Below are 21,664 nucleotides of genomic sequence, written 5' to 3'. Positions count from 1 at the left end.
TAAGCGACATAAGACATGTTTCTTATAAGTAAGTATATGTTGAAAATAAGAATGAACAAAAGATTGTTTAATATTTTTTGAGCAGCCACAATTGATAAAGTCCTACACTAAAAACAACGTATTAATATTTTCCATTCTGGGAATGAGTATTAATTTTCTTCAGTTTATTAAATTTTTATTGATTGCATACTCTTTTGAGACACAGGGAAATACTAGTTGTCTAATGAGAGACAAGGTATTTATAATTATTTTGTGAAACTAACTCATAGAGCATTTTTGCATGTTTTATGATGAAATACAAAGGGAAATATTACTTTTTTGTTTAGATTACATTTATACCCACAAACTCAATATGAACAATTGAGTGAATTATTACCCCAATCAGGAGGAGTTTATCTAAGAGACAGTTATCATAAACACACTAAAATTCTACGTTTTCCACATTGCCCACCTCAGTCCAACAGCCCTCAATTGTGTTAATAAGGGTTCTCTGAGTTTTCAGTTTCCCATGTGGCCTTGTGATCCTTCTGAAGTCATCTAATACATACTGATTTGCTAATCTTCTTTTCTCCCTTGTAGAGTTTTGGTTTTCTTGTCCTGCCTGGCATTTTTCCTTAAAGTGTCTTCTTTTAGTTACTTTCAATCCACTGATATTCCAGAATATCCTTCATACCCACAGGTTAAGTTTTCAGGCTACACCCCACCACATTATATAGCTTCTGTCGTTCCTGATGAAGTCACCCCCACCATTTGGGAAGCTATTGGCATTTCTCTATCCTTTATTCTGTTGTTTTTGTATGTTTACTAACATTATTACCTTTTTATAGATATTATTTTCTCCAAAGTATGAAGAAAAAAGCTGATTTTCTTTATTGCCTCCACTCTGTCACCATTACCAAGGGATTTGTGATATAGTGCTCAAACACTCTAATACTTCCAAACTTCTGCTTACCTAAATAAAGCATTACTTTGCCGATACACCCTGAAATTGCTTGAGGATAATGACCATGTGTATTTTGCGAACTAATTTGTAGTTAGCACCTAGCAGAGTAAATGCTCAATAAATACTTGCTTAGTGAATGAACATCATATACATCTTGAACTTCATATACACACATAATTGATGTTATAACTACTCCAGTTGTCCCCTCACATTATCTCTCATTATAGAGTATGTAATTTGCACAGTCATCCTCTTCTAGAAGTGGTTTTCAAGATTGAGGTATAGTCATCATCCATAGGACAATATATATTGCATTTGAAGAGTGTAATCTGGAGTGTTAACCCATAAGTCTAGCTTGTGTTTAGCATATACCAAAAAAAAAAGCATTCTTGGATTATTATTTCTTTTAAATTTAATAAGCTAGGCAGACCTGGTTGCTCTGCTTTACTGTTATAGCACCCATTATATTTTCCTTTTTTCCCTGTTTTAAAAATTTTAAAAGCCAGTGGGAGATGTTGGTAGAACCAACTCCTTGGGTAAACACTACCACGACAAAAAAATTTTTTTAAGCCAGAAATATGATGGGTTATGTATCCAGTAGACTCACAAATCTATATATACAAATCCCTTTATTGGTTTGGGAAGAACTAACTATATTAAATAGGGGAGTTTCGTGGTCAGAATAGTAGGAAAAATCTAGTATAAATTTTTAAGATATAAAATAGCAGAGGTAGGGAAAGGATAGGAGGAGTAAAATTATGCCACTCTTATCACTGAATTCTCTCCCTAATCTTACTACCTATATTATCTTCTTTGTCAATTAAACTCAATTAATTTGTCTTCAATGTATTCTTTTTCATTCTTTTGGTTGGGGGATCAGAAATAAGAAATCTATGGATATAAAAATGGAAAAGAGACTGAAGAACTTGATTTTGACTTCTGGTAATAATGAGTATAAAAATAGAAATGTGGCAGATATTTCTTTTTTACCACAATTTTGAAGGGAAAGAAGAAGAAACTGCCATAAAAATATATCTTTGTCAGACTGTATTGTATCGTGATAAAAGCATTATTTCTTTATTTATTTAGCTCCAAGTCACAGAAAAGCAGTGAAACACTTAACAGTAGGCAAGTACATTAGGAAATATCTCTTAAAATAACTTGCTTTAAATTAAAATGAAATTTATAATCCACAACTAATTCCTAAATATTTATTGGTTAGATGAATTCATAAAGTACTGCACCAAAAATAATGTTTTAATCTTTACTAATCTTGTTATTAATGAGTATTTAAATTATTTTTTAAAGACTTTAGTCTTTTTTCCTCAGTTTAGTAAAATTCTCTTAAGTTTGTTGGGAACTTGCTCTTGTGGACAGAATGGAATTAGAGTTGACTCTAATAAGATATATGATATGTAAATTAGTCTTTTAAATGAATTCATAATCAAGCCACTTTATCCAGTAGGCACTGTAGGCAAAATGCTTAAGGCCTATGAGTTTCCAAGTGCCCAAACCAAAACACTGTTTACCATATGAAAAAATTTTAAAATGACTGGCTCCAAGATATGGAAAAAGTAAAATTGATATGTATTTAAGTTTCTAAAAACATGCAAAGATTTGACTTGTTACATTCAAGAACATTTCATTGCATGTGGAAAAAATATTAGATTTTCTCATTTGCAAGTACTTCTGATTAAATACAGTGGTTTCCCAGAAATCACAATTGCTAGTAAATAAGTTACAGCTAAATAATTTCACAAGCAAAATTGTAAAAATTCTTCCTAGAATTCTTTTTTTCCATATGAATTTTTCACTTGGCAGTATGCCAACTATATGTTTTGCAGTGGAAGGTAATTTATTTATTATACCTAAGTACCTAAGCACATGTGTCTTTGTTCTCTTCCACAGTAACTAATAATTCCTTCAGAAGGCAATGGATATTACTGGCGATCTCATTGAGAAATGAAAATGCAGCCTTTTCTCCCCTGGTCACAGCTGAAGGAAGCAATAAACCAAGATGGACCAATTTGCAGGAGCGTCTGTTTTTATTTCTTCCTCCACCCCTGAGGCGCAGTTTTGTCATTTCAGGACCCTTGACTGCAGATAGTCAGTCTCAACTCCCACTGACTCCCTGAGCTCTTCTCCACAGCTCTCTCCACCACCCACTCGGATTTACTGCCTGGGGCCCCAGATGCTGGGAATCTGCATCAACTGCTCTCACTCAGGAAAGGATCTGAGCGTGGACTGTGTTCCTTCTCCGGGTCCTTCTTACTGGACTTGGCTGGCTGCATGCAGATCTCAGTTAATACAGCCATGTGACCACCTCACCCTCCCCACAACCACAGAACCAGGGCTTCTCAGGGAAGCTGTGCTCCTTCTGGGGACTGTGCTTTACCTTCCAGGCCTCTCCCTCTGCTTACCACCTTTCTCTTGCCCCTCGGCTGGGTGACCTGCAGGGTGAATCCCAGAAGGCAGAAGGACCCAGAGAGCTTGGGCTTCGGTCTCAGGGGCAAAGATTAATCCCTTATCAGAGTTTGGTATGAAGATCAATAAATCGAGTTGGGAAAAATATCTCTCATTTTCCATTTTCTCAAAGAGTGTATAAAATTGCTCAGTTTTTCAATTAAATATTTGGCCAAAATCATCAATGAAGCTAAAGTTTTCTTTGTGGGAAGATTCTAAATTATGGATTCAATTTCTTTAACAGATAATGGACTATTTAGATTTTCCATTCTTGTGATATTTTTTTCACAAGTTGTATTGTTAAAGGAGTTTATTTCATTTAATGGTCAATCTTTTGACATAAAGTTGTTCATAATATCCTTTTCAATGTCTGTAGGATCCAAAGTTATGTCCCCTCTTCGTTCCTGACCATGGTGATACTCTATTGCATCTCTGTTTTCTGTTTCATTGATTTATGCCTTTTTTAATTTGCTCGTTTCCTAGCTTCTCGAGGTGAAAGTTTAGATCCTTGATTTTAAACCTTTTCTAATTCATTTAAAGGTATATATTTGCTCTATGAATCTCTTTAGCGTCTTTTCACAAATTTTGATGTGTTGTATTTTCATTATTCTTCAGGTCAAAATATTTTCTAATTTTTAGTTTGATCTCAGAATTATGGGTTACTTAGAAGTGTGTTGTTTCATTTCCAAATATTTGGATATTTTCAGTTTAATCTTATTGATTTTTAGTTAATTCAGTCATGATCAGAGAAAATACCTGCATAATTTCAATACTTTGAAATTATTGTTTTGCTTATGATCCACCCTATGGTCTATTTTGGTGAATGTTCCATGTGCACTAAAAATGTGCATTTTGTAGTTGTCAAATATATAAATGTCAAGTTAGGCTTATTAACACTTTTTAAAATCTTAATTTTTTCCCCTTATTCTATCATTTCCTGAGGGAGGTGTGTTAAAGTTGCCAATTATTTTTGTTGATATGTCATTTGTTTTAGGTATATTATTTGTGTTTCATGTATTTTGAAGTTATACTTTAATGCATGTATCTTTAGGACTGTTATGTTTTCCTGACCCTTTATCATTATACAATTCTCTTTTTCATCTCTAGTAATACTCTTAGGCCTGAATTCTACCTTTTCTGATATTAATATAGCATGCCAGCTTTTTTATAGTCAGTCATTGCATGGGATATCTTTCTTCGTCCTTTTTCTTCCAATATATCTTTTTTATATTTAAGGTGTATCTGACATAAACAACATACAGTTAGATCTTGTACTTTAAAAAAAATCCAGTCAGACAGTGTTTTTATTTTTTTAACATCTTTATTGGAGTATAATTGCTTTACAATGGTGTGTTAGTTTCTGCTGTATGACAAAGTGAATCAGCTTTACATATACATATATCCCCATATCTCCTCCCTCTTGCATCTCCCTCCCACCCTCCCTATCCCACCCCTCTAGGTGGACACAAAGCACTGAGCTGATCTCCCTGTGCTATGTGGCTGCTTCCCACTAGCTATCTGTTTGACATTTGGTAGTGTATATATGTCCATGCCATTCTCTCACTTCGTCCCAACATACCCTACCCCCTCCCCATGTCCTCAAGTCCATTCTCTACATCTGCGTCTTATTCCTGTCCTGCCCCTAGGTTCTTCAGAACCTTTTTTTTTTTTTTCAGATTCCATATATATGTGTTAGCGTATGGTATTTGTTTTTCTCTTTCTGACTGACTTCACTCTGTCTTGTACTACAGGTTGTTCTCTTTGAAAAATATACTACTGAAAGCTTGAATGAGCAGAAATAACTTCTGTGATACCTGCATGTTTTTCTTTGATTGTTTTGGGTATTTGGGCTTCTTGAGATTCCGAATGAATTTTAGGATGGGTTTTTTAATTTCTGCAAAAAATGCCATTGGGATAATGCCTGCATTTAGCTAGTAGAAAGCTTTGGGGTAGTATTGATCTTAACAGTAATAAATCTTCCAATTCATGAAAATGGGATATTTCCACTTATTTATGTCTTCTTTATTTTGTTGCATGTCGCTCTGTGGATCCCAATGAAAGGATATTTCACAATCAATAATATAAGCGGCTAGTGCTTGGCTATAATACAACACATTTCAGCCAGAGTGACAACTACTTGCAGTAGGTCAGCTCCAGGAAGATTTGAAGAGAAGAGTTGTGGCTTTTCCAGCCACTACATTTGAAAATCTCCTTCTCCAGTTTATTGGCTTGTGGAATAGTTTCCTGAACCCAGCTGAGCTGTCTAGACCCTTGGTCCAGCCTTGCCAACCTCAGACATGGATATACCATGTGAAAGCTAGAGACCAGGTGCAAAAATGTGTTTTCTGAACAGGTACTATGGAATCAAGGATAATGTAGCTCCTGCAGAGTTGCCTGTAAATGGCAGAAATAGAGACACAGATGTAAAGAATAAACGTATGGACGCCAAGAGGGGGAAGGGGGGGCGGTGGGATGAGTTGGGAGATTGGGATTGACATATATACACTACTATGGATAAAATAGATAATTAATGAGAACCTGCTGTGTAGCACAGGGAACTCCACTTCGTGTACACTAGAAACTAACGCAACATTGGAAAACAACTATACCCCCCCCCAAATAAGAATTAGCTCAAGTGAAAATATACTTTTTCCTTAATGATTAAGTGAGTGAGTGACCCACTGCAATCTCTCTGCAAGTGACAGGCAGTGCCAATAGGAACATTAGGTACCTTGGGCAAGAGCTACTTTGTAGCTAACTCCACACTCATGAGTTTCTTAAAGATATTCTTACACTGCTTTAGCCTGGATTCATACAAAGGCAATATCCTTTTTTTGTGTCCATTTTAAGCACACACATTTGTTTTCAGGGTGTTTGATGTGTCAGAGAAGCTATAGGCTTTGCATGCACACCAACAGCATTGTCCCGTGTTAATGTACACTAGAAATCTGGTGGGTATCCACAGAGGAAATTAGTTTTTCAATAGTGACGGAACTGTCAGAAACTCAAGTGTACAGAAATTTGACCAATTCAATGGTAAAGTCACAGTTCTCCACCATTAGAATGCCAGAGAAGTCAGCCACATTATTAAGCACACACAAGTAATCGGGGTCTGTGAGAAGCAGGTCTGATTTTAGCTGTAGAGTCCAGGTAAATTCCAAGAGTACTGTCTTCAGTGATGCCCACTTAATTCTTTGGCCCTCGTCTAAAAGTGTATGCAAGAGGCTGGCTTAGTGCGACTGCCATCCTTAGCTGTTTGGAAGTCAACACTTTAATGACCCACTGATTTCATGCATCTCGTATGGCTGTTAATGTCAATCTGACTCTTGTCCCTTGATAGGTGCTTTGTTCTTTTCCTCTGGACGATTTCAGAATCTTTCCTGTCATTTAAAATTTCAGATTTGTTTTTCCTTCAAAGCCCAGTTTTTAACACTTGGGTCCTTTCTAAAGTCATTCTCTTATTTTTCAAGTTAAGAGAAACTTTCCCCATTATCCCTTTAAATATTTCCTCCTAATCATTTTAATTTTTCTCTTTCTGGAAAATGCTATTAACAAGTCTACTTCTATTCTCCTTATCTCTTAATTTTATCTTGGTATTTTCTATGTTTAAAAATCCTTTTTTGTTCCTTCCTGGGAGAGTTTGTCAATCACATATTCCAAACTGCTAATCCACAAAGCAATAAGTATATATTCTACTATTTATTCCAGCACTTGTGACTTTATTTCTTGCCACTTGATTCTTTTTAAAGATTACTTGTTACTGTTCTATTCTGCTCATAACTTCTCTTGGTTTTTCGGGACAGCCAAGCAATTTCAAAGTGAATTTATAGACATGATTTCAACATTTGTTAAAGCAAACTTATAGTCAGGATCGAGTATGGCTGTATTTTAATGTATTTAATGTGATGTGGGCTAGGATCTGCGAAGGGAAGAACGCCTACAGACGTCAAGAAATCAAACTGTTCTTGCTCCTAATAGAGGCAGAACGTACAAAGGGCTAGGTAAACAGGTAAAAACTAGGGGCTGCAGGATTACACAGAGTGTGGCAACAATAACTTAGGGTACTAAGGAAGATCTTTTGGAAGAGTCTATATTCGGACAAGGATCGTATACGGGGTCTTCTGCATTCCATGGCTTTCGAGCAATGGCATATCCAACCATGAAATGTAGAGAAGCCACCGTGTTTGCACCAGTCTTTGCAAATAAACGCATTTTGCCGCCTCCTGCGGTAAGTAATGTACTAGGAAGAACCTTGTTTGCTGTCGGTAACTTGAGCATTTTCATCCTTGCTCCTTCTCTTCACTGGGATTAAAAATTACTTCAAAAACCGCCGGCCTAAGAAAAAGACGCAAACAAAACTAGGCACCCGCTTCATCTGAGAACTGGAACTCGCGCGGCTTTTCCTTCCTTAACCAGGGACCGAAAGTTTTCCCCCCGCCCTCCCAGCCCACCCGCGGCACGCGCCCGCCGCCGCCGAGAGCTCCGCCGGATTTTTCCTTCCGGCGCTTTCCCCGCGCGGCCTCCCGTGCGCCCCCTGCTGGCGCGCGTCTCGCTCCCGCGCTCCGCCCTCACTCAGCGCAACGGGCGTCGCTGTTGGGCCAGCGCGGCTCCAGGTCGGCGGAGCCATGTTCCTCATGCTGGTCCTGCTCACCGGCCTCGGCGGGCTGCATGGGGGCCGCGGTAAGTCCAGAGACCGTTCCCCTCGCTTTGTTCGGTCGGGGGGCTGCCCTCGTTGGTCCAGGATCCTGGCCCAGTGCTCCCTCCCGCCCCTCGCCCTCACCCCCCAGAGCCTCCCGACCGTTGGCCTCGAGGTCTGCAGCTAAGGAGGCAGAGAGGCAGCCCCCCGGGCGGAAAACCTTTTCATTTCCGTGGGGTGGTTTCCTTGTCTGTAAAACGGACAGAAATGAAAGGTGTGGCCCTTTTCTACCTACGGCAGTCTGCTCTTCTGGAAATCATTGCATCGCCATGAAGAAGCTGTTTATCAATGAGTTCCCGATTTGGTGACTGCCGTCCTCCACCTTCTCCGTGGAAAATTGCAGACCACCCTTGTATTCAGTATTCTGGATCGTTTTTTCCTGCAAGGATCCTAGTTTCTTGGTGCACCCGTGTTTTCTTATTTCCATACCTCTTTTGCAAAACTGTAATTTGTTACTGTTACCTAGTCAAACCGCCCGACTGTGTGTGTGTGTGTGTGTGTGTGTGTGCGTGTGTGTGTGTGTGTGTAGAATAAAAAGTTAAGATTTGACAAGGCTTAAGAAATTTATCGGTAAGAATGACCGAAGGACAGCAGAAAGGAAAAGTAGATGCATAGATTATAAGAAAAGCTTGGTAATGTAGAGAAACAAATGAACTGGGTTTAGAAGTGAATAATGCAAGATTACAAGTATCACAGTAACTCTGCTTATTTTTTGTTTTAGATCCTCATAAAACCTTTGTGCAGACCACAGTTCCTGAAAAGATTTCAATATCCGAGGCAGTAAAACATCCAGAAGCTAATGTAATTGGGAAAAAATATTTTTATTTCTTAAATTGTGTTAAGTTGCTTTTAATATCAAGACCCTAGTAGCTGCAGGTGGGCTCCAGCTCTTGGGGGCACAGCTGACCACTCAGACTAGGTTTGATGTGTATTCGTGTGTGTGACCCTGTATGTGTGTGTTTCTGTTGGGGATGAAGGATCCTAAGGAGGATCCACCGGGGCCAGCACTAGGGAGAGGCAAGCAAAGTGCTTGACTCAGGTGCAGAACTTAAGGGAGTGGCAATAAACTGGGATTAGGATGAGGCTGAATGAGGTTAGACCAGGTCAGATCCTGTCTTTCTTGAAGATATTGATATTTTTTCCCATCACGGAAGTTTTGCATTAATTTTGATTGTTTAAAGTATTGCATTGAAATAGTATTTCAAGTATTTATCTTGATTACTGAGTTTTCTGGGCCCCGACCCTCGTCCTAGGTCTGCTCCTAGGCCTGCGGATTTGCCCGCAGCTACTTACCTCAACTTTCAGTTAGTCAGGGAAGAGCTGAAAGTGATCAGTGAGTGAAAGTGAGAAAGATCAGCTGATTTTTCAAGTTAAGAGACAGTCTGAGTCAGCTTTTCAGCCATAGCATGGAGGGGGACAGTTTTCTCCGTGTTGTGTTTAGAGGCCTCTAGATACCAGTTAAATAAGCTTCCCACTCATTTTGCCTAGTTGTTACACTTTTTTTTTTTTTCCCAATTGCATGTGGAGATAAACTAATTTGGGAATGTCAAAAGTTCTTCATTTTGGCCAGTGTAATTTTAAATCATCTTGGGTAAAATGGACCCACTTAGACAGATATTTACAGGATAAGGGTCCACAGGTGTTAAACATAGGGCCAGCTGGTGTTACTTCTTTGATTGTGGCAGTGGATTTTAACCTGGCACTTGAAAATTTGCTTGCAATTTTGGAATCATAAGGTATTTCTGGTAGTTGTGCATTCAGCTAGATGTTTGGGCAGAAAGACTGCTGATACACAGAGTGGAAAACCATTACAGTGCCTGCTACAATTCTTACATCTTCTTCCTCTGAATTTTTCTTAATCCCCCAAATTTGTTATGCGACCTTCTTTGGTACTGTAGGAGGAAACCATTTTTTTTTTTGCCTAGCTGTTAGTATGTGCTGGTTGATATTTGACTTTCCACCACTTTTGATGTTTAGTGAACAACTGCAAGCTGCACAAAGAGCTTCAAAAGGACTTTTTCCTCAGTTGAGGAGTTTCTACTGTTAGCAAATTCATTACAAAATTTGCACTTGCCTTTTGACATTTTGGGGTTTAAATATACACATATAAAAATATAGGTAGTAGTTCCAAAACATTTCAAAAAGAATTGAAAATATTGAATTTGAAAATCTTGCAGCTGTGTCAGTGAAACTCAGGTGTTCCAACTCATAACTAATCATAAATGAGCTGAACTGTTGAAAAGATTGTGAACCTGTGAACAAACTATAAACTGAACTTGATATGTTATTTTAAAAAATGGGGAACTTCCAATTTGCCTGTAAGGGCCAGTTGTAAACACAGTCTTTCTGAAGAAAGCCAGAGTTAATGTTTAAGGTTTGGGGAAGCCTGGTGTCAGGGAGCCATGGGCTTTCAGAAGTGAGAGTGTTTAGGTGCTGGCAGGCTTTCAGCTGTGTTAGTGCAGTTAGTACAGGAAGACTACTTGTTGGCCTTCTCACTTTCAGAGTCCTCATCAGTGCAGTGTCAGAGGAGGGAGGCACTTACTCCTATCTAGAAGCTGTGGCTGTCACTGATTGGCTGACTTCCAGAAACTTTGGGCTGTCATTGATTTGCTAACTTGCAGAAGCTAGTTACTTGAGTGTGGCTCTTCTAGCCACATGCCATTGGTAGTTTGATAGGGATTGCACTGAATCTGTAGATTGCCTTGGGTAGTATGGTCATTTTAACAATATTAATTCCTCGAATCCATGAACACAGTATATCTTTCCATCTGTTTGTGTCATCTTCAGTTTCTCTGATCAGTGTCTTATGGTTTTCTGAGTACAGGTCTTTTACCTCCTTGGTTAGATTTATTTCTAAGTATTTTATTCTTTTTCATGCAATTGTAAATTGGATTGTTTTCTTAATTTTTATTTCTGATAGTTTATTGTCAGTGTATAGAATGCAACAGATTTCTGTATATCAGTTTTGTATCCTGCAACTTTACTGAATTCACTTATTAGTTCTAATAGTTTTTTGGTGGCCTCTTGACAATATTCTCTATATAGTATCATGTTGTATGGAACAGTGACTGTTGTAGTTCTACCATTTCAATTTGATTTTCTTTTATTTATTTTTTGTCTGATTACTATGGCTAGGCTTTCCAGTACTATGTTGAATAAAAGTGATGAGAGTGAGGATCCTTGTTTTTTTCCTGGTCTTAGAGGAAAAGCTTTCAGTTTTTCACCATTGAGTATGTTAGCTTTGGGCTTGTCAGATATGGACTTTATTATGTTGAGGTATCATAAGTGATGTTGAGTTTTGTCAAAAGCTTTTTCTGCATCTATTAGGATGATTATATGATTTTTACTCTTGAATTTGTTAATGTGGTGTATCACAATATTTGATTTGTAGATATTGAGATATCCTTGTATCTTTGACATAAATCCAATTTGATCATGGTGTATGTTCCTTCGAATATATTGTTTAATTTGGTTTGTTAATATTTTGTTGAGGATTTTTGCCTCTTTGTTCATCAGTGATGTTGTCCTATAATTTTTTTGTGTGTGTGTGATGTCTTTGTCTGGTTTTGGTATCAGGCTGATGTTGGCTTCATAGAATAAGTTAGGGAGTGTTCCTTCCTCTTTAATTTTTGGGAATAGTTTGAGAAGGACAAGTGTTAACTCTTCTTTTAATGTTTAGTAGGATTCATCTGTGAAGCTATCTGGCCCTGGACTTTTGTTTGTTGGGAGTTTATTTAAATTACTGATTCAGTTCATTATAATTCTGTTCATATTTTGTATTTCTTCTTGATTTAGTCTTGGTAGATTGTACATGTATAAGAATTTATCCATTTCTTCTGGATTGTCCATTTTATTGGTGCATAATTGTTCACAGTACTCTCATGATTTTTTGTAGCTCTGGTGTGTTTGTTATAACTTCTTTTTTATTTCTGATTTTATATGGGCCCTCATTTTTCTTGATGAGTGTGGCTAAAGTTTTATTGATTTTATTTATCTTTTCAAAGCACCAGCTCTTAGTTTCATTGACTTTTTTTTTAAGTCTCTATGTCATCTATTTCTGCTCTGATCTTTTTGTTATCTTTCCTTCTACTAACTTTGGGTTTTGTTTGTTCTTCTTTTTGTAGCTTCTTTAGGTGTAAGGTTAGGTTGTTTATTTGAAATTTTGTTTCCTGAGATAGGCTTGTATCCCTGGAAACTTCCCTCTTAGAACTGCTTTTGCTGCATTCCATAGAATTTGGATCACTTTGTTTCCATTTTCATTTGTCTCCAGGTATTTTTTGATTTCCTATTTGATTTCCGCAGTGACACATCATTTGTTTAGTAGCATATTGTTCAGACTCTACGTGTTTGTGTTTTTTGCAGTTTTTTTCTAGTTTTGATTTCTAGTCTCATACCTCTGTGGTTGGGAAAAGAAATGCTTGATGTGATTTCAATTTTCTCAAATTCACTGAGACTTGTTTTGGGCATAATATGTGATCTATTCTGGAGAATGTTTCAAGTGCATTTGAAAAGAGTGTGTATTCTTTTGCTTTGGATGAAATGTTCTGTAAGTATCTCCGAAGTGCATTTTGTAATGTGTCATTTAAGGCCAGTGTTTCCTTATTAATTTTGTGTCTGTATTATTTGTCCACTGATGTAAGCGGAGTGTTAAAAACCTTACTGTTATTGTGTTACTCTCAATTCTTCCTTTTGTGTTTGTTAGTATTTGCTTTATGCATTTAGGTGCTCCTGTGCTGAGTGCATATATACTTACAATTGTTATATCTTCTTGTTGGCTTGATCCTTTTATCATCTGTGCCGTTGGACTGTTTTTCCTATTTTGACCCATATTCCACTGCCTTAATTACCATAGCTTTATTAGAAGTCTTAATATAAGTTAGTATAGGTACTCCTACTTTTCTTTCAAAACTTTAAAGGTGTCATTCCATTGCCTTCTGGTGTCTATTGTTTCAGTCGTAGAGTTACACATTATTTATTTATTTTTAAAATTTAATTTAATTTATTTATTTTTTATACAGCAGGTTCTTATTAGTTATCTATTTTATACATATTGGTGTATATATGTCAATCCCAGTCTTCCAGTTCATCCCACCACCACCCCTCCCCCGCCACTTTCCCCCCTTGGTGTCCATACGTTTGTTCTCTACATCTGTGTCTCTATTTCTGCATTGCAAACCAGTTCACCTGTACCATTTTTCTAGATTCCACAGATATGCATTACTATACAAAATTTGTTTTTCTCTTTCTGACTTACTTCACTCTGTATGACAGTCTGTAGATCCATCCACACATAATTTATTAAGAATTATTTTGAAAGTAATGGGTCATTTTTCTCTTACTGATTTTTGAGTATGTTCTCTTTGTCTTTTGTTTTAAATGTTTGAGCATGACATGCCTAGGTTTACTTTCTTTGTTTTCATCCTGATTTGGAATAATAGAATATTTTGAGACTGTGGGTTGACATCTTTCATAAGCTTTGAAAATATCAGCCATGAATTTTTAAAATGTCATTTCTTTCCTAGTCTTATCTTTATCATATTTTTTGGACTATAATTACATGAGTGTTAGACATTTTTAATTGGTCACATTTCTCTTGTTTTCTTTTTCATATTTTTCTCTCTGTGTTTCAATCTGGATTATTTTCTACTGACCTATATTCCTGTCACCAATCTTATCCCCTGCTCTGTCTAATATTCTCTTATACCCTTTTATTGAATTTTTAATAACAGATATTGATATTTTTCTTCTGTAAAATCAGAAATTTCTTTCTGATTTTAATTCCTTTATTAAAGATTCTATACCTGTACTGAAATTCTCCATCTTCTCATTTTAATCATGGTCATTTTATAGATATTACTGTGGCTTTGTTATTATTCTCTATTTTTTATTTGTTTTTTTAAAAATTTGATCCTGTTCTTTAGCATTTGTTGTAATTTTTTAATGGAAAAAATGGTGTATTCATTTACTAGAGCTCCCATAACAAAGAAACATGAACAATGTGGCTTAAACAACAGAAACTTACTGTCTCATAGTTTTGGAGGCTAGAAGTCCAAGATCAAGGTGTTCGCAGGGTTGGTTTTTTTTTTTTTTTTTTTTACAGTATGCGGGCCTCTCACTGTTGTGGCCTCTCCCGTTGCGGAGCACAGGCTCCGGACGCACAGGCTCAGCGGCCATGGCTCACGGGCCCAGCCGCTGCGTGGCATGTGGGATCTTCCCGGACCGGGGCACGAACCCGTGTCCCCTGCATTGGCAGGCGGATTCTCAACCACTGCGCCTCCAGGGAAGCCCAGGGTTGGTTCTTTTAGGGACTATGAGGGGTGGATCTGCTCCAGGCCTCTATCGTTAGCTTATAGATAGATGTCTTCATATGAATCTTCACGTGGGATTCTCCTGTTGCATATGTCTGTGTCCAAATTTACTTTCTTTTTTTTTTTTACAAGGATACTGCTCACATTGGATTAGGGCCCACACTAATGACCTCTCCTTAACTTGATTACCACTGTAAAAGCCCTGTCTCTGAATAAGGTCACATTCTGAGGTACTGAGGTTAGGAATTCACATGTAAATTTGGATGGAGGGGGACACAATTCCAAACAGTTGGATGCTGTGTATGAAAAGTTGTAGAAGCTCTGGATGATGTCTTTTTTGAGTTTTTTTCTCCTGTCAGTTTTGTACATTTCTTGTTAATTGCATCCTAGTTTTGTTGTTGTTTTGCTTTGTAAGACATGTGGATTTTAAATTTTATTGGTGCTATCATATTCCCCTTTATTTTTCATCATATTAATAAGAAGCCATTTTTAGAGGGTACAATTTTCAGTTCCCCTCAAGATTCCACTTAGACTTCTTTTTAGAGTGCCATTCAAATGATTCTTCTCAGAACATTTATCTGCTGCAATGAATCTTGCTCTGTTCTAATAGAAAGTTAAAGAACTGAAAACTTTTAAGTGGCTATTCGTCTTGCTAAAATAAGTTTTTTAAATTAACCAAATAAATAATTTAATGAATCTTATATTTTCTGTTATCTTCTAGAGGGTTCTCTAGACATGTCTCTGCCCTTCCTCTATCCTCTCCTACCTTCTATTCCAGAGGAATTTCATTGCTTGCATTCGATAAACAAAGTACAATGGTACTTATTGTGTTATCTTGCTAGAGGTATAGTAGATTTCTTGTAGCTCTATCTTTTAGGAGTGTCTCTTCCAATGAGCAGGAAAATTTACTTCCCAGGAGGGCTGGGAGTAAGCAAGCAAAGGTTTCTCTCAAGTGAGGTGGGCATCTTGGCATTTGCCTTGGGCATGGTGAATTGGTGGTGTGTGTCTAAGCCAAAAGATAATTATCAGCAAGCTTGTCCCTCAGATATGTAACGGTGAATAGGAGGCAATTGAATTCCGAATCCTGAAGATTCCAGTATCCACATGGGAAGGGAAGCACATATGATAGTTATATATTATTACTAATTTTGTCAATTTTAAGAGCATAACTTGAAGAAAACATTTTTTGCATATGTTATTTACAAGTGTTATTGAAATTTTTTTGGATGCTCATGTACAGGTTGCTTACATCATTACAATAGAAGGAAAACCATATTTTATCCATCTCAAAAAGCAGTAAGTAATTATTTTATCTTTTCAAATTTTAATTTTTTGGTTTCTTGATTTTTAAAAATAATTACAAATAGGATTATTTCAATTCAAATGTATATTTGATACATATATACATTTGATACCTATTGTATATCAGTTACTGGGTAAAGTCGTAGGTGTACAAAAGGCAATAAAACATGGGCACAGGTAAATAATTTATAATATAGAAAGATATATATTCAAACACATCAGTAGAGAAATGGAGAATTGTTTTATAATGCGTTATTAAGATAAATGTGTAGATAGTATTCTTTGGAAATCAGAGAAGGCTTTTTGGAAAGAGATGACTTGAGCGAAGATAGTTAGCTCTGTGAAGAAGTGGGGTAGTGTTGGGGGACATTCTGTTTCGAGGAAATCGTGCAGGTGTGAGACAGACTGGATTTTTGTGGTGTGCAAAAAGTAGTGTGAATGACTGAAGGACATATTTATTGAGGATAGAAGTAAAACATTTTGGAAAATTAGGGAGGAGCCAGACTGTAGAAGATCTAGAATGCCATGATAAGGGTATTAGAAGCCAAAATGTTTTTAAAGCATGTACTTATATAGGTCCGTTGAGTCTTTATAGGCTGTTTCTGAGGGGGTAAAAGTGGAGGTAAGGTGTCTAATTGTATGATTATATAATAGTTTAGGTGAGTGATGATAGTGGCTTGAACAATGATCATAGCACTGGAAAGAAAAATTCAGTAAACCTTGAGGATAGATTTGGTAGAATGATTGGGAAACAGTGAGGAATCTTGGATAATTTAGTTGTTGCTTAAGAAAATTGGTAGGTTATAGTGTAATAAAATGAGGGATATTAATGAAGGAGATATTTATGTGAGGAAGGGGTGAGTTTGGTTTGCATTGCTTATAAGGTATTCAAGTGGGGTTTTTTTCCTTTAGGTATATGAATGTAGGAATTTGAATCTCTAAGGAGAGATTGGCAATAGGGATATAGATTTAGCAGTAATCAATAGTTTGGTGTAATTGTTTTTAAATGAGAGCTTACAAATATACTGGTGGCTAAAGACAGAATCTTGGGAAAGACCAATATTTCTCTTTTCGGTTCTGCCAAAGGAGATCAAGCTAGAAGGGTCAGGCAGGTAGGACGAGAAGCAGAAGAGTGATGTGTGATGTACATTAAGTGATTAGAGTGAGTGGTCACAGTTTTCAGAATGATGCTAGAAGTCCAGTGCAATGACAGTTTTAAAACTGTCTTTCGGATTTGACATTCTGGTGGTTATGAATCTTTTCCAGAGCAGTTCAGGGTGAGTAAGAATTGACAAAGCAAAGAAACTGTGTGTAGACCACTCTTTTGGTAAAATCTGTTGAGAATTGAAAATATGTAGGGAATAGCTAGAGGAGGACACGGGGCCAAGGGAGAGTTATTTAGGATGATAATGACTTGACAGTAAACTTTTCAATAGTGTTAAGATAAAAACCAGTAGAGAGGAAGAGTTTGAAATTACAGTACCAATAAAGTATGTATCTTCAATACATGGCACAGAATAGGATGCATAGCATAAGTGTTATGACTACAAAAGAAGTAGTCATTCTCTGGGAATAAATATAAGGAGTGAGGATGGGTACAGGTGATCTGATGAGGTGACATGGAAGTTATTGAGATGATTGACAGGAGTCGTGTCAAGTTTCTGAATACTTACTGAGGAGAATGAAAGAAAGTTCAGACCAAGATTATTGGGAAGAATTGGTGCTTAGTTAAGCTTAGTGAATATGAATTTGTAGTGATGCTAAAAAATCTTTCAGAATTCTGTCCTAACCCTACATTTTAATTTTGAGATTCAAGTTTAAAATCTGGAATTAATGAGCAATAATGACAGAGAATTGAAAGTTCTTTGTTGGAAATTGAGACCTATGTTATTTTGCTATTTGGTATTTCTAGCAATTTAGGTCATTCATTATCATGCATTTTAGTATTATGTGTCACTATAATTAAAATGCCTCCCTCTGCCCCTAATTTATTGTAAATGACAAGCATTGGGGCAATAGGATATGCTAAGATAATTGGCATTACTTTAAATTTCTCCCTCATAAGGAAAATTTGTATTATGAAGAATAATTTTTCTATGTCTTCTGTTCACAATTTGACCATGTTTTTGTGATTTCTGCCTAGATCATCTTTATCTTCAGCTTCTGTTGTTTATTCTTATGACAAAGATGACACCCAACATTCTCAGCCTTTGTCAGCTCAGGTAGGACTTAGGTATTTTGTTACAGATTTCTTATTCTGGATTTTTTTAAAAAATACAAACATTATGAAAGTTTAGAATATTATTTTACACATTCACTGAAATTGAATAATGTGGACTAGTTCTTATTTCTACCTGGCACAACTTCATTGGGTAATGGCCACTCATATTAAAGTACTAAGGTAGTGAAAGTAAAAAGTGTAAGTGAGATATCTGGGATGTCCATTTCAAAAAGAACTTATCCATTTGTTTTTCTCTGTGTATTTTTTTTCAGATGGATTGCAATTATCATGGATATGTTGCAGGTTTTCCAAATTCTCTTGTATCACTCAACATTTGTTCAGGACTCAGGTTGTAGCCTGTTTAAAGACATTCCATTTGCCAGTACTAGATCTTGCTAGTCTATAAGTTGATCCTTTATGTATCTTTTCTAGTGCTACGGTCACCTTTGTTATTTCAATTCCCAAAGGTGTGAACCAGAATTACTGATAAAATAAAGTGTGTCACCCTGGCAGCATCCATTCCAGATGGGAGGCTACTTGTTGATTCTAACAGGATATGCTGCTTGAGGCTTTGAGCAATCTTGAGTGTAGGAGGTGCTGACTGGGTCTCTCCATACTAATCTAGTTTTCCCAAATTCTTTGTTTTTACTCGTGTCTTAATTTCCTAGAGTGGTTGACAGTGTGGAATGCCTGAGTCTGACAGGTACTTTGGCTCTGCTCATAGTCTTTCTTAGGCGAATAGCACCTTTAACTCAGCCACACAAATAAATGATCTAAGATGCGAAGTGTCAGAGGAGAGGTAGAGATTTCAAAGAGAAGAAAGGGACCTAAGACTAAGGAAAAGAGTGCCCATGGCTCCTAAAGTTTGGCTTAGAAAATCAACACCCTAGGTAGAGGTCTTAACCCATTTAAGCACATGGATGCATGTCACTAACCTGCTTTCTTTAAGATAATCAAAATATTTTATTAGAATATTTGTAATAAAAAGCCATACATATCCTGTGTTATTACTGGTCCAGTTCTGGAGCAATACCTCAAAGAATAAAGAGATAAATAGAAAAATTAAGTGACTTTAAATGTAAAAATTTTTGGCCAACATCAACATTTCTCATAGTTTCAGTAGAATCATATCAGATTTGTTTTGATTATTTTAACATTCAGGGGAATATTGCAGTTTAAAAACATCTCATATGGAATTGAACCAATGGAAGCTGTATCAGGATTCGTGCATATGATTCATGAAGAAAAAAATGATATAACTAATATTCCTCTGTTATGGGAAAATGACACTTATATCTATGATAGCTCACAGTATCAAGTCGGAAAAAGTTCAGAAGTAAGTGTGGACTGTTTAATTTTAAATTTTTCAGTATAATTTTATGAAATGAAAAATACTTTCAGAGCAAAATTTGGTGATATGCAAATTTTAAATTTGTTTTACTTTTTCATGATGGCTCTGCATGACTTTTCAAATGGATGGAGAATGAAATTAAGTTCTTTGTTATGCTTGTTATTAGATGAAAGTTTAGCAAAAACTTAGGTAATTAATCTTGGAAACAGATATGTGAATATAAGATTAAATAAAGCAAAAAACTAATTTTCTTATGTGGGCATTTGGATAATTAATGTAAATTATTCCTTTTCCTCAATTATTCTCGTAATTTAGGTGAAAATAATATGTGATCTAGATTTCTAAATGAGTCTTTGTTAATGCGAGAATTCAGAAATGAATAATATCTGTGGCTTACATAAGGTACATGTAAAGCAAACTGATGAATTCTTCCTCCACAAAGACCTGTAAGCTGCCAGAAATAACTTTCCTGGCTCTAGTGAACTGCCCATGATTGTAAACTTTAGTAATATTTTTCTAAACTACATTGTCAAAAGTAGTTTCTAATAATTGGTTGCAGAAAATCTGCACACATGGAAGATTACTATGAAAAATTATCACAAGGCTAAGGAAAGGAAACTTTTATGTTATAAACTTAATATTTCTAATTTCAGCTTCTGCAAAAATCGAAATATACCTGGGTTCTTGTATAGCTTGGAGTCTCATTGAAAATTCTTATTAATCACAGGCATGCTTTGGACTGGAATTTTCCGAATAGTACATAAATTTCGTAGTTGAAAATCACCTTAATATTTAATCAGTATCAACTCGTCTCTCAGTTTACCTCTGAACATAATTTCAATAGAAGGCAAATTTTTGGAAATTTCTCAAGACTCATGTTGTATGTTTTTCAGAGACCTGGCTATTTCAAGTTATTCCCCCGATATCTTGATATGTATATTGTTGTGGACAAAAATCTGGTAGGTTTTTTTTTTTGCATTGTTATTTTTAAATGATTTAACAGTCGTCTTTAACCTGATTTCAAGGATATAATAAAAATTTTAAAACCATTTTTTGATAAAAGTTTATTTTGCTTTTGCAATGAATGAATTCTTAAAAATTATGAATACACCAAATTTTTGTTAATTCATTTATTTTGTATTCTGGGCTCTCTAATTGCTTCTGTAAAGTGAACTATCTTTTCATTTTCTGAAGCTTGCCAGCTATTTTTCTTTTTTTCAAAAGGACTGCATCCTCAATGGAAGCATAGATTAGAACTCCTCTAAACCCTACCCCCGCATACAATAATATCTAATTGCCTCAGCCTAATTGGAAGGGTAGTCTACAAAACAAATATGCCACTCCTTCTAAGCAAAGGGAGCAAACAAGTTATCTGTTTTGTTCTAGCTAAGTTCTAGGGGAACAAGTTATGTTTTGTTCTCCTAAGTTCAAGGTAAATGAAATGACAGAAAATGAATAAAATTCTCATTGAGCACGCATGACTGTACTTCAGGTCTTGTATAGGTTTGGGTTTTGAATTTATACAGCATAGGCAATTAGTAGATTCTAAGCTATAAGGCTACATTTGTCCCAGGTTGGTAGATCTGAGGGCAGCTGATGGAAGCAAGTAGTATTTCTCTCTGGAGGAATGCAACTTCAAGCTGGATTCCTACAGATTAATATCAGCCATATATGAGCTCAAAATCCATAAGAGACTTAGCCACCATGTACAAGGGTTAGCAAAACAGAAACTCATAGATTAGACCCACAAAATTTTGAGATATTAAAATTTTAAATATAAGTTATAAAATAAAGATATTTTTTCCCATAAGGAAGTCATTGGTTCTGAAGAGGTGAATATGAGGCAGGGAAGCTGAGCTAACTCTTGGCAGAGGTGACAAAAATTGAAGTGTATGACTCATTAAAGAGTTGATAGGTTTTTTAGTGTGGCTAAGCTGACCCAGTACAAAGTCAACACATGCACTAAAATCACATTCTTACAAAATTACAAAGCAATTAGAAGTAGGAAAGCAGGATTTTAAGCATAATCAACAAAAGGAAAGCAATAAAGGGAAGGAAAAACATACATTAAACATTTGTTTCATAAATGTGGAACAAATTAAAAGCTAATTAAGATAAAATATTTCAACTCAAATATGTAAGTAATTATATTAGATGTAGAGGGACTAAGTCCTGCAGTTAAAATCCAAAGATAAAGTTTAATTAAAAGCAAAGACAGAGTATGATGTAAGACACTCACACACACACACACACACACACACACACACGTACATACTCGCTCTGCTTACAACTGATGTCAAAAATATATGTCATGAAAGTAAAAGATTATAAAAATATACCATAAAAATATTCTAAAAACCTGTTTAGCTAGATTAATATC

At 36.1% G+C, this 21,664-nt stretch overlaps 2 protein-coding genes across 2 annotated transcripts in view; both read left to right on the top strand.

Moving 5' to 3' along the window:
• The window catches only part of ADAM32 (ADAM metallopeptidase domain 32), a gene marked incomplete at both ends in the record, with an annotated part of 184,245 nt that extends 181,167 nt beyond the window's left edge, over nucleotides 1-3,078 (top strand). The window contains 2 exons of the mRNA XM_079726555.1: nucleotides 2,033-2,071; nucleotides 2,852-3,078. Coding sequence (XP_079582681.1) covers nucleotides 2,033-2,071; nucleotides 2,852-3,078 — 266 coding nt within the window. The remainder of the gene's footprint in view (nucleotides 1-2,032; nucleotides 2,072-2,851) is intronic.
• Nucleotides 3,079-8,031: 4,953 nt separating this feature from the next.
• Nucleotides 8,032-21,664, top strand: part of LOC307068606 (disintegrin and metalloproteinase domain-containing protein 5-like) — a gene marked incomplete at both ends in the record, with an annotated part of 136,110 nt that continues 122,477 nt past the window's right edge. The window contains 7 exons of the mRNA XM_079726556.1: nucleotides 8,032-8,086; nucleotides 8,824-8,903; nucleotides 15,651-15,706; nucleotides 17,856-17,934; nucleotides 18,206-18,282; nucleotides 19,095-19,269; nucleotides 20,178-20,243. Of these exons, the coding sequence (XP_079582682.1) occupies nucleotides 8,032-8,086; nucleotides 8,824-8,903; nucleotides 15,651-15,706; nucleotides 17,856-17,934; nucleotides 18,206-18,282; nucleotides 19,095-19,269; nucleotides 20,178-20,243 (588 nt within the window). The remainder of the gene's footprint in view (nucleotides 8,087-8,823; nucleotides 8,904-15,650; nucleotides 15,707-17,855; nucleotides 17,935-18,205; nucleotides 18,283-19,094; nucleotides 19,270-20,177; nucleotides 20,244-21,664) is intronic.

The sequence above is a fragment of the Hyperoodon ampullatus genome, assembly GCF_949752795.1.
Source record: "Hyperoodon ampullatus genome assembly, chromosome: 20".
Lineage (NCBI taxonomy): Eukaryota > Metazoa > Chordata > Mammalia > Artiodactyla > Ziphiidae > Hyperoodon > Hyperoodon ampullatus.
Note: the sequence above shows the minus strand (reverse complement) of the source record. Positions and strands in the feature narration are given on the sequence as shown.